The 13480-nt window shown below is 40.5% G+C and overlaps 3 protein-coding genes and 1 non-coding gene across 4 annotated transcripts; 3 read left to right on the forward strand and 1 right to left on the reverse strand.

Moving 5' to 3' along the window:
• Nucleotides 1-1458: 1458 nt before the first annotated feature.
• Nucleotides 1459-1866, forward strand: LOC147515821 (uncharacterized). Its single transcript, XM_086593058.1, has one exon. It carries the CDS (start codon nt 1459-1461, stop codon nt 1864-1866), a length of 408 nt encoding a protein of 135 aa, XP_086449184.1.
• A 1256-nt stretch (nt 1867-3122) lies between these two features.
• LOC147515822 (uncharacterized) lies at nt 3123-3548 on the forward strand. The gene has a single exon (XM_086593059.1). It carries the CDS (start codon nt 3123-3125, stop codon nt 3546-3548), a length of 426 nt encoding a protein of 141 aa, XP_086449185.1.
• Nucleotides 3549-4293: 745 nt separating this feature from the next.
• On the forward strand, nt 4294-4677 carry LOC147515823 (uncharacterized). The gene has a single exon (XM_086593060.1). The coding sequence runs from the start codon at nt 4294-4296 to the stop codon at nt 4675-4677; it is 384 nt and encodes a 127-aa protein (XP_086449186.1).
• Nucleotides 4678-10725: 6048 nt separating this feature from the next.
• LOC147515824 (small nucleolar RNA R71) lies at nt 10726-10829 on the reverse strand. Its single transcript, XR_015214562.1, has one exon. It is a non-coding gene; the product is annotated as a small nucleolar RNA R71 (small nucleolar RNA).
• Between the last annotated feature and the right edge of the window lie 2651 nt (nt 10830-13480).

Consider the following 13480-nt stretch of genomic DNA (forward strand, 5'->3'; position numbering starts at 1 on the left):
TGGAAAGTCTAAGTGATCCTCGGATGTGGAATATGGGTTATAGTGTTGAGAGTTTGGATATATGTGAATATTAATGGGAGTTTTGTTTTGAACTGTAGATCATGGTTGAGACACGAAATGGTAATACCATGGACTGCGGTGAACACTCCAATCTGAGATGTCGAGTACAGTTGAATCGGTTGTTGTTTGAAGGCTATGAGAATAACCATCCGATTCAGGGAGATCCTTTTGCTAAAGCTAATAAGGAGTTTGGTACTCTTGGTGGGCGCGATTTCTTGGTGTTGGGAACGCGATTTCAGCCGGAGTCTTGGATTCAAAGTTGTGAAAATGTCTTTGGTATATCAGCTTATCGAGGTTGTAGCGAGGAGTTGGCAGCTCACCAACTTGATGACGTTGCTAGGTTTTGGTGGCGAGCTCTCACCCCTAGTCCTTTGGAACTTTGAACTTGGGAAGACTTCAAGGTTAGATTTGAGAGTAAGTTCATTCCCCGAGGCAAAGAAAAAGCGGTTGGCTCAACAGTTCTCGAGTTGACTCAAGGCGGGAAGTCTGTGGATGGGTATGTGACCAAGTTTAATGAGTTATCGAGGTTTGCTCCCCTATCTTGTGGATCTTGACAAGAAGAAAAACCAAAAGTTCATACGTGGGTTAGAGAGTCACTTGTCCGGCAAGTTGATTCCCTTTGATGGGGACACTTTTGATCGCGTGTGTGTTGGACTTGGCCTTGAGATATGAGGAGCGAATGCAGTCCCTAAGAGAGTCGAGGGGAAGAGGAAGTTTGGTGAGATACCGGTTGTTGGTCCTAGGTCTTTTTGAGAAGCGACGGCCGAATCGGTTTAGGCCTTATGATGTACCTCGAGAGGGTTCCGTTTGAGACCACCATCCTAGGGGTTTGGGGAGGATTTCATCGGCCAGGGTGTATTCCGACCCGGGGAGGATTTCATCGCCAGGGGTGGTTATAGGCCACGGGGCGATGGAGGCTATAGACCTCGAGGGGAATCGATGGCAGAGGCGGGGTCCCCCCGGTGGTCGAGCTCCGCTCTTCCGTATCGACGCCGGCATTACTTTTACCGCGGCAAAGACTCTTAGAGCCATAGTTCTGTTGAAAAGGCTTTTCTTTGGGAGTGTAGCGGTGGGGCATTTATCTCGTTATTATGCCCTACCAAGCGAGGAAATCAGCAGAACAGAGCACCGGCCGATCACTACGTGCTAGAGCCTATATGCAGCTATGCGGGACACAGGAATGTTGAAGGTACCTTTAGTTCATCTCGGTTTACATTCAGAGTTTTGTTTGATTCGGGTGCTTCACATTCCTTTATATCTCGTCAGTATGTTGAGAAAGAAAGTTTTAAAACTACCCTTTTACCTAAGCCTTTGTGTGTTGAGACACCGTTAGGAGGTTCTGTTACCTTGTATGACGAGTGCAAAGGTTTTAAGTTATGTTTCTTAGAACGTGTCTTTATGGTAGACCTGATCGTTTTGGGGATTGAGGGTTTCCATTTCATACTTGGTATGGACTGGTTGACACGTTATCATGTTACCTTGGATTGTGCGAGGAGGGAGGTTATAGTGAATACACCTGGCATGCCGAGGTTGATTCACACCTGTGCTAGTAAGGAGGACTCAGTGATGTCTAGCTTCCTGTGCTCTATAGAGATACCCACGAGGGATATCAGCGATGTGGAAGTAGTGAGAGACTTCGAGGATGTTTTTCAGGAGATTCCAGGGTTGCCACCCAAGAGGGAGGTGGAGTTTCGTATAGACTTGTTACCGGGGACTGCACCAGTTTCAAAGTCGGCTTACAGGTTGGCACCTAAGCTATTGGACGAAATGAAAGTGGAAGTCGAGGAATTACTCAAGAAGGGGTAAGAGTTTAATGTTTAGTGATTTTGTTTTTGGCTTAACCATATCTTTTGAGTATATGGGTTTGAATCTTTTAAGGTGTGTATGACCAGGTTCATACGACCGAGCAACTCACCATGGGGTACCGCTATTTTGTTTTCAAGAAGGATGGTACTTTGAGGATGTGTATTGACTTCAGGGATTTAAATCAGGTGACTATAAAAAATAAGTATCCGCTTCCTAGGATTGATGACTTATTGGATCAGTTGAAAGGGGCTAAGATATTTTCGAAGTTTGATTTAAGGACTAGTTATTATCAGATGGGAGTTGAAGAGAAGAGTATTCCTTTGACTGCATTTAGGACTCGGTATGGGTTGTATGAGTTTTTACGTGATGCCTTTTGGGTTGTGAATGCACTGCATTCTTTATAGACTGATGAATCGTATATTCAGGCCCTATTTGGATAAATTTGTGATTGTTTTCATTGATGACATTTTAGTGTATTCACAAAACACAGAAGAACATAAGATGCATTTGAAGACAGTGATGCAGACGTTCCGGGAACATAAGTTGTATGCTAAGTTTAGCAAGTGCCATTTTGGGAAGAAGAAATTTGTTTCTTGGAACATGTGGTATCTAGTGAAGGGATCTTTGTAGACCACGAAAAGGTTGTTTGCAGAGTGAAAGAATGGAAACAACCAACCACTGTCACAGAGATTAGAAGTTTCTTGGGGTTAGCTGGATATTATCGAAGATTTATTGAGAAGTTCTCACTTATTGCAGCTCCGCTCACCAAGTTAACTAGGAAAGATGTGAAGTTTATGTGGACTAATGATTGAGAAAGCTTTCCTAGAATTGAAAGCAGAGGTTGACTCTGACTCAATTTTAGTAATTCCGACTAGAGGCGGAAAGTTAGTGGTTTTTACAGATGCTAGTGGAACTGGTTTGGGTTGTGTGTTAATGCAAGACCAGAAGGTGGTGTCGTATGCTTCACGACAGTTGAAGATACACGAGAGACGTTATCCTACTCATGATCTGGAGTTAGCGGCAGTGGTTTTTGCTTTGAAGGTGTCGAGACATTATTTATATGGTGAGAAGTTCGAGCTTTACACAGATCACAAGAGTTTGAAGTATCTATATTCACAGAAGGAGTTGAATATGAGACAGTAGAGATGGATGGAGTTCATAAGTAGTTATGACTTGAGATTTGATATCACCCGAGGGCAAAGGGCAATGTAGTGGCGGATGCACTTAGTCGATTGCCTGGTGTTTTGACCACTCTTATGGTGCAAGAGTGGAAGAGTTTAGAGACCATAGCAGCTTATGATGTTCGGACTACACCAGATACAGATGAGGGGTATATATGCAGTTTGGAGGTTAGGCCGGTGATATTCAGTAGAGTGATTGCCATGCAGCATAGAGACCGATTTCTTTTGAGTCGGTTGGATGATCTGGTTATGGATATTTTAGATGATTGTCCGTCTGATTGGGCAGTAGATTCTGATGGAGGGTTGAGATTCCATGAGAGATTATGTGTACCAGATGATGCAGAGTTAAAGAAGGAAATATTATATGAAGCTCATCGTTCTCGGTTTACAATTCATCTTGGAGGAACGAAGATGTACCAAGACTTGAAGAGGACCTTTTGGTGGGAAGGAATGAAAAGAGATGTCGGAGAATATATTTCTCAGTGTTTAACTTGTCGGTGAGTTAAAGGCAGAGCATCGAGGCCTTACGGATTATTGCGACCATTAGAGATACCCGATGTGGAAATGGGAGCACATTTCTATGGATTTCATTGATGGTTTGCCTAAGTCTCGGAGAGGTAATGAATCTATTTGGGTTATTGTTGATCGTCTAACGAAATCTGCTCATTTCATTCCTATTGATGTACGTAGAAATACAGATAAGTTAGTTTCCTTGTACATTCGGGAAGTGGTCAGGTTACATGGGATTCCAGTGAGTATTGTTTCAGATCGAGATCCTTTGTTCACTTCGAAGTTTTGGAAGAGTTTTTCGCGTGCTATGGGCACTAGTTTGGCGATGAGTACCGCTTTTATCATCCTCGACGGATGGGAATGCAGAGAGGGTGAATCAGATATTAGAAGATATGTTACGCTCTTGTGTAATGGATTTTGGTGGAGGATGGGAGGAGCATTTACCTTTGGTGGAGTTTGCATATAATAACAGTTTCCAGTCGAGCATCGGTATGGCACCCTTTGAGGCTTTGTATGGCGTCCATGTCGATCCACACCGCTTGTTGGGCAGATGTGACCGAAAGTATTGCTTGGGCCCGAGATAGTGAGAGAGACATCTGAGCAGATTAAAGTCATTAAAGAAAGGATTAAGGCAAAGACGCAGTAAGGAGAAAAGTTATGCAGATTTGAAGAGGAAGCGGGTAGAGTTTTTCAGAGGCGATTTTGTGTTTTGAAGGTTTCCCCTATGAGAGGAGTTATGAGGTTTGGCATGAAAGGGAAGTTGAGTCCGCGATATATTGGACCATACGAGATAGTAGCCTCCATTGGTAGTTTGGCGTATCGTCTTGCCTTGCCGCCTAACTTAGCAATGATTCATGATGTCTTCCACGTGTCTATGCTACGGAAATGTGTGAAAGATCCTACTGAGGTTGTCCAGCCAGCAGAGCTAGAGTTGAACGATGATGTAACTTTTACAGTGAGACCTATCATGATAGTAGATAGGGATGTGAAACACCTTAGGAGGAGGATTGTAAATTTGGTGAAAGTGCAGTGGAGTGAAAGGGAAAATGACGTGACCTGGGAACTTGAGGATAAGATAAGGCAGATGCACCCTGAGCTCTTCTCTGACACTCTACCTTGAATCTCGGGACGAGATCCTTTTAAGGTGTGTATATTATAACACCCCGATTTTTATTTGCTTTTTCCTATAATAATATTAATAGAAATAATAATAATAATGTAAATAGAAAACAGAAATAGGATATCCAGTTGTTAGAAGAAAAAAAGCCCGTAAGTAAGTAGATAGGTTTAAAACCCTGGTTTTTCGGAGAGGGTTGAAAAACGAGAAAATAGGGGTTTCTCACGTAGAGTTTTTTTGGAGAAAAACAAAAAAACTAGAGTTTTAGAAAAAAGGTGAGAGTTTTACTGAGAAAAAAAAAAAGGGGGGTTTTGAACGAGAAAGATAATCGGTTCGCGTGACAGTAGACGACGGGGTTTCGATTTCGGGGAGATGTTCGGGCTGTTCGATTTTAACAGTGAGTAGTCATACTATATTATATTTTTATTGGTTTCGATTTAAACACACCAGTAATGCCGTTCTTTCTCAAATTCTATTTTTGTCAACTCTGTTAATGGTTAAACACCATTTTGAACCCCTGATCAATTAGGACGACTTTTGGCCTTTAAAACCGAAGTCACGGACACGGTGGCTAATAATGGCGCCGCCATCGCCAGCACCAAACCGTTCCTTGTTCTTTTGTATGGTTTTGTTTGTTTTGTGGAAATTGATAACTTTGAATGTCATGAATAATGTTTGGGGGCGTGGTGAAGTGGAGGTGGTTGTTTTGGATGAGGGAATGTCTTTGTGAAGCTTGAACGACCATTAATGGCGCGTGCCGCGAGAACATAACCGTTTTGTGTATGTTCTTTGCTTTTAACTGTTGTCGGGTTTGATTGTTTTGTTGTGAGGTTATGTTGTTGGGTTGAAGGGATTGTTGATGGTGGATTGGGTGTTGGAAATTTGACAATTGAAGCTTGAAATCAACCTTTAATGGCGTCGGTCGATTTTTCTCAGTATAACAGAATCAAGTATTGTTGATATGGGTAGAGAGGGTTTTTCTCCCTGAACCAAACGGCTGGGTTTGTTTTTTTCACGGATGGGTGGCGGTGGTGGGGTCAGTAGAAGTTGAATGAGGGAAGGAAGATGAAGCGGTGTTTCCACGATTTGGGCTTGGGCCAAATCGTGATGGGCTTATGTTTTAACCTGTTGGATTTTTAGTTTTGGGCTTAAGTTAGACTATGGGCCTTAGGATTTGGGCTTTTGGGTTTTTGGAGTTTAGGCCGGGTTGACCAGAGTTGACTGTTGACTTTGACCAGGGTTGACTTTGACCAGTTGACCCGAAAATTTGATTTTTTCCTAACATTATGATTCGGTCTAATAGGATAAGTCTAGGACTATTAATGTGTTTGATTTTTTGCTAAGACCTTTATAAATATACTTGTGTACGTGTATTTACTGCTTTGTGATTTTTTCAGTCTTTTGAGATACACAACGTTATGACATTTATATTCATGAAATTAATAACGCGTAAACCAAAATTTATTGAATCAAGATATTCCTACGTTCTCTGAAATAATCTATTCAATAAAATACAATAATGCGTAAACAAAACTTACCGCACCCTTTTAGAACTCTCCACGCCTCAAGTTTTAGAATTGAGTTTATGACTGATGAAGTCATATGTAGGTGGGCATTTATTGAATGTGCCATAAATGGCCCGTTAGTGTTATATAAGGGTATTCATTGAATGTGCCATGAATGACCCGGGTATTCATTGAATGTGCCATGAATGACCAGATTGTAGTTGACTGCCCTAAAGAGGAACTAAGGTATTCGCCTTGCGGGTTAGTTGTATTCCTTGAATGTACGGGAATGTAGGATTGGGTATTCCTTGAGTGTGGCAGGAATGACCCAGGGCATTCATTGAATGTGCCATGAATGGCCCGTTAGTGATATGATAGGTATTCATTGAATGTGTCATGAATGACCTGAGTTTTGTGCCCAAAGAGGTTGTGAAATATGTGTATGAAAGCCCAGAGATGGCTATGATATTGTGATATTCGGTGGGAGAGAGGCACACAGGAATGTGTGATTTGGCAAATGTGTGGAGTGCAAATCGTGGAGTAGGTACTAAAGGGTGGGTGTATAAGAAAAGTAATCGAGTAATTGACAAGAGAAATTGATTTGTTTATACGAGCGTGCTTGGGTTTACCTTTGAATACATATAGAATATCTACATCTGTTATATATACAAGTTCTAACTTTCTTTTGCAGGAGGGTAGGACTTAATAATATTTTGTGCAGGGACGCGGTCCTACCCTTATACAGCGGCGGATATCGGTAAGTGTAATTTAATTATTTAGATATTAAAAGGGAGTTATTAGAATGAGTTAATAAAATGGAGGTTAATAAAATGGAAGTTTTTCATGGGAAGAAACTATGCCGTTTGAGATGACGGAACTACCTGTCTTCCAAGCTGAGAATGGTTAGGTTGTGATAGATTTAAAGTGTTAGTGGGATAAGTAAGAATTTGAAATGTTTATATGTGTTTAGTCTACTCATACCAGCAAATTCAATTTGCTGACCCATGTTTGCTTTGTTTTTGGCAACGTGGGTGTGTTCTTGGGAACATAGGTGGAAGGCAGTGGAACCGCGGCGTGTGATTGGGATTCGTGCCTGGAGCGGTCCGTTAGTTTTCTTTTAGGTTTGATTTCTTTGTTGGAAGAATGTAATAACGTAGTTTACTTTTTCATGGCATGAGGACATGGTAGTGATGAACTTTATTTGGAGAGTTGTTTGATGTTTTGTTTGGAAGGATGTTATCTTAATAAAGAGATTTCGGATAATTATTGGGATTATTTTATTTTAAGTTGTTTCTTTTATGACATGGCTATTAGGGTTTGTATGTGTAGTATTCTCCGTCATAGTCTGGGTTTTTAAACAAGTGAACCTAGTGATGTTTGAGATAATTATATTTCAAATATTCACTTTGTTATTGTTTAGAAATTCGGGCTGTGACACATAAAGTGGATATGCAAGACTGATTTCATAGTAGTGAACACACCTCAATATGTAACATAGATTGTCATATTAAAAATTAGACCACATATAGTGTCCTATTCAGAACTGATTTCACACTCGTGAACACAACTCAATATGTCACATAGAGTATCATATTTCCAATTAGAGCACGTAAAGTTTCATATTCCGAACTGCTTTCATATTTATGAACACACCTCAATATGTCACATAGAGTATCATATTTACAATTAGAGCACGTAAAGTGTCATATTTAGAACTGCTTTCATATTTATGAACACACCTCAATATGTCACATAGTAATTTATTTGCTTTCTAGATTGAATCGGACAACAAGGTTGAAGATTATCCATTTAAAGATGTGAAGGCAGACTAGGTACAACCTCACGTACTGCTAACAGTGGAGGAAGCAATTGTATTCCGCTCAATATACTCACTGATAAGAGCCCAAAACTGTAGTTTTAACCCCTTAGCAGTAATACTTTTAGACCAATTATGTGAGTAATAAGTAAGAGTTAAGACTGATTACGTGTTTTTATGTATTTCAGGCTTCAAAGTCAATTATGTGCAGGAATGTGCCACTTTGATGAGATAAAGGAGCAATGGTTGGTTACTAAGGAGTTCGGTGATTAAAGGCCAAGATTCAAGAAGACAAAGCCTTTGTACAGCCTGGTCAAAAGATGAAAAGTCAAAGTCCACGCAGGCAGAAATAGTGCACAAAGTGAACAGAACTTCCGAAGACCATAACTTTAGACTCAGACCTCGGAATTGGGCCTACCTTATGTCAAAACGACCGGCTCGGAAAGAGCTTTCCAATGGTCCAAGCCTTGACCCAATCAGAGGAGCAGAAGTGGACGAAAAGTCTGTTGAAGCGAACTGCAGCTGAAGAGGCCTTTTTGGACTGAAAGAATTGGGTTTTGGGCCTGATTCTCTGGCCCAAAACATGGCTCCAAGCCCATGCACGATTTTTGGATCTGGATGTATAAAAACAAAAGCTTCACTCTTTGTTAATGGTAGCTAGTTAGACCTAAAGTAATATATAGAATTCTAGATCTAGTTTTATTAATTAATTAAGTGTTAGTTCCATTTCAATTCCTGTTTTAGATTAAATTCTTGAATCATTGTTCTTGATTGATTAGATAAATAAAATAGTTAGGTTGTTAATTTCGATTTTGTCATTTCCATTCTAGATCTAATTTCAATTCTTATTCTTATTTCATTCCAGCCATTAAATTAGATTCATTATTGTTTAATTAAGTAAATCTCCATTTCTTACATTATGTTTAGTTATAATAATATGGGAAATGATGTTTTGATGACTCAAGGCTAAAACCTCCATTAGAGGGGTTGATGAAGCCTTGATGAAAACTTAGTGGTTAGTATAGAATTGGTTGTAGAATCTATTCCACTCTAGAAGGTCGTGTTTCGCCATGAGAATGGGTGGACGACCTCACATGCTAGTTAGTATCCGGTAGGAATGCCATGAACACTAGGGATTAGAACTCGAAGTTCTTGCCGTGAAAACGTAAGAATCAAGATACGACAATCTATACTAGGTTATTAAGTTGGAATCGAGGTGGATTTAATTCCCCTCTATTTCTCTATCTAGATTCAAACATTAAGTAATTCCGTAGCTTTCGTAGATTGACTTTAGTTTATATTTTATCTTGTTATTTATTATATCTTGTTATTTAAATTAACGCGTCTTGTTAGCATAACATTTCGTAAAGCTCTCATTGACTTAAGACTGATTTCTTAGACTTAGAAAACAATCCATGCTAGAGAACTAGGAGTGGAACGAACTTCCTACTCCACTTAGTGCAATTCGCATCGAGAGTAGAAGCTTTGATAAATAAAGGCTCAAAAGTCCAGTTTTAGTTTACTTACGGAAGGAATTCATCGTTCATTTCGTAGGTAGACTATACATTTTACTTTTATCAAATGGCGCCGCTGCCATCTTAGTTGCACTTTAGCATTGTTTTCATAGTAGAAGTAGTCATTTTTAAGTCCCATTAAACCCACCCACCCTTGTTTGTTTCATTTGTGGTTGCCCATTTCAGCTTTGACAAATTCGAGAAAAAATACGAGGCGCCCGGCTCCCAAGGAAAGCGCGACCCCACTAAGTTCTTGGAATTTGACTTTACTTGGCGACCCAGACGGCGACCAGCTAAGTTCTTGGAATTTGACTTTAAGCCATCGGAATTTGACTTTATTAATCGAAGCGACCACGCTTCTAACTTGGAATTTGACTTTACTGAATTTGACTTTACACCGCCCCATTTGGAGCGAGCCGCGGCGCTTAAAAACTGTAATTTGACAATTTTCGAGATGACCAGCGCTATCTATAAGCGACCGCGCCACGCGTGTTAAATTTTTCGATTTCGGCGGTTTTGATTCAAACTTTGATCTTTCATATTTTTCAGTGTTCTAATCTCTTATATACATACGAACACGCGCATACAAGACGCTATTCATAAGCGAAGCAAGGGCTTATCAGGTATTCCTTTCTTCCATACCTCGCATTTCCAGTTAGAGGTTTTCTACTAGTATATCAGAATTGTTTGGAGTGTTGCATGTTTAGTTAAGCTCAACTTAGTCTTGCATGAGATTAAGGTCTGGTCGAACAAAAACAACAAATGTAATTACACGGCAACAAACAAGTCTATCTAGTATACCACACACTACACCTCTAGCTACTATTTCACACACACCACCTGACATAATGGGGGAAGAAAGAGAGACTCCTCTCTCCGACTTCTACAAAGCCTTGAGCGATAGCCCTAAATCGTGCATCATTCTATAGACCGATTGGGGATTTTTTGAATCCCCCCAAACATATTTAATTTGTTACCCGCTTTTCATGGGTTAGACCATGAAAAACCTTATCAATTACGCGTAGGATTGAACAAGTCCTTACAACATTCCATCATCCTACGGTAGGTGCGGAACAAATTAAACCGAGGGTATTCCCTTTCACATTAGCCCGATAAAGGCGTCTTGGTTAACTGCCCAAGCCCCTATTCGTGAACTCGTGGGCTAAACTTGTTCAATGTTTATGGAACATTTTACCCACCCCTAAAGACGGATGAGATGCTTTCCAAGATTCATTTTTTCCGACAGAATCCTCATGAATCATTTTCTGAAGCATGGAATCGTTTCACCGATCTCCTTATAGAGTGTCCACACCATAACTTAGCTAAAGACACGTTAGTTCGTGCCTTTTCAAAGGTCTTCTACACCACCATAAAGAAGTCCTTGACATAATGAATGGGGGTAGTTTCCTAAGTAAAGGAGCCTGGGAGGCTTACAAATTTTTAGAAGACCAAACTAAACGAAATAATAATTGGGGGGGTAGTGATGATATCCCCATTTCGCCTAGTTCTTCTTCAACAGTCAAGGCCGGTATGTTTGAGAAGAAAACCGATCCAGAACTTAAAAATCTAATCGAATCTCTAACTAAAAAAGTAGAGGCTATTTCTGCTCAACAAAAGCCTATCCCCGTCATGAATGTAAACTCCAACCCATGTAATTTCTGTTTGAGTCCGAGCACCCCGACGATTATTGTCCTCTAGCTTATGAACAACAACCACCAGAACAAGATAATGTTTACTCTATTAATAACTATCCTATTCCTAACGCCCCTTGTAGACAACATCCCAACTTCAGTTGGAGAAATAATCAACAAGTAACACCTCCGTGGTACAATAATCAAAGCGTTAGGCAAGCAAACAATTATAACCAAGCTCCACCTAGGCAAGGACAAGGACAAGGACAAGGTCAAGGGAATTATAATAATTATAACAACCAAAGCTTAAACCACGACAAAGGTCAAGCACAAGGTCAGAATAATTATAATAATTATAATACCAATAGAGGTATCGTTAGGTTAATAATAATAACTATGACAACCCACCCATAAATAATCAACGAGAGATAGTTCGGTCGCACCACCCGTGACCACTACACCTACACAACCGGATCGATCGACGCCTTTATACAAGTTACCCAACAACTTTTCGGACAATGACTCAATCAAACCAACAGATTTTTACAATCCATAAATCGGGGCATACAACAGTTAGCCCAAGCGAAAGCCCAACCAAAAGGCGTGTTTCGGGACAAAGCGATACCAAACCCTAAAACAGCAAACCACGGCCTTTGAGGTAAATGGTAATTCTAATACGGAAACTACAATCGTAGGTGACCTAAATGCCATCACCACTCTCCGTTCGGAAGAGTGGTTGATAACAAAGTAACTACGCCTATAGTTACCCCATCGATTACTCCCTACACCGGATATCGAACTAGATACTTAATAGAAAGCGAGGAGCCTACCACGGTAGAGGTACCGGTTAAATCACAACCAAAGAAACCGAAAGCCAAGGTTACCACGCAAGTAGAGCCATATGCGAAAATATAGAGCGAAACCACAGTTCCTCAAAAATTAGCCATGCTAACCGGGGATACAAACTTTGAGGAAATTAGGAACGTTTTCAAGAATCTAACGATAAACCTTCCTTTTCTCGAAGCTATTAAAAAGCAACCTAACCACGCTTAAGTTTCTTAAAGAGTTGTGCACTACTAGGCGAAGACAAACATACCTAAAGGCTTTTTTTTAACTGAGCAGTTCCCAACTTTATCCGAAAATAATGGAATTGTTAAGTACAAGGACCCGGTCGCCCCATCTTGTAAAATGCACCTTAGGAGATTCCCACCACGATGACCGCCTTTATTAGACACGGGGCGAAGTGTTAACTTACTCCCGTATTACTTGTATAAACAAATAGGTCTACAGAAATGCAACCTACAAAAATAACGTTGCAATTAGCGGGACAGTCAATTAAGTATCCTAAAGGTGTAGTGGAAAATGTGCTTGTTAAGGTTGGATTTCTACTATCCTGCTGATTTTGTTATCCTCGATACGAAGTCGCTAATGACTCTGTACCGATCATCTTAGGGCGCCCTTTCTTGGCAACCGCCAACGCGCTTTATAAATTGTCGCGATGGAAAGATGTCCTTATCTTTTGGCCATCTTTACGCCGAGGTAAATGTTTTAAAATGATGAAACAGCAGATTACGGATTAGATGCGTAGATGGGGAGGTTAGCATGATCGAGAGTTTAGCTCAAGATTATTTTAACAACACGCGTTCCTCGAAAACAATATGTACAAATTCCTTTCTTTTGGAACTTCAGATTTTGTAAATGACTCCTACTTATAGGAAGTCAACACCATCCCTGGAGTCCACACCAATTGTAGACCGTCGGTTGCTCCATATATCGATTCACGAAGACTTGCTACATAAGCAAGTCTTCATTACGCAAGATAAGGACACTTATGAAACATCAACGAACATTAAGTCCACACGATTGCTTAAACCTCTTCCCGGAGTTAAAATATATTCAACTTGATCCGGATGGTAGTCACCCGATAATTATATCTTCTCTGTTAACTAAGGATGAAGAGACATGTTTAATAAGGGTGATTAGGGGAACATCGGTCCGCGATTGGTTGGTCCCTAGCCGACATTAAGGGAATTGACCCTAATGTTTGCACTCATCGTATCCATTTGGAGGATAACGAAGACTTCTCGCGAACCTCGGTCGCTTGAACCCGCCATGAAAGAGGTGGTTAGGGAAGAAGTCTTCTTGCGTTTACTCGATCGCGGGTATTATATACCCAATCTCTAATAGCGAATGGGTAAGTCCCATTCATGTAGTTCCTAAGAAATCGGGAGTTACCATGGCGCGGGAAGGGTGACTATGTTGTCACTCAAGGTCCTACGAAATGGAGAATCAGTATTGATTCTGGGGCGTTTAAATGCTATGACACGAAAGGATCACTTT

The sequence above is a fragment of the Coptis chinensis genome, chromosome 2, assembly GCF_015680905.1.
Source record: "Coptis chinensis isolate HL-2020 chromosome 2, ASM1568090v1, whole genome shotgun sequence".
Lineage (NCBI taxonomy): Eukaryota > Viridiplantae > Streptophyta > Magnoliopsida > Ranunculales > Ranunculaceae > Coptis > Coptis chinensis.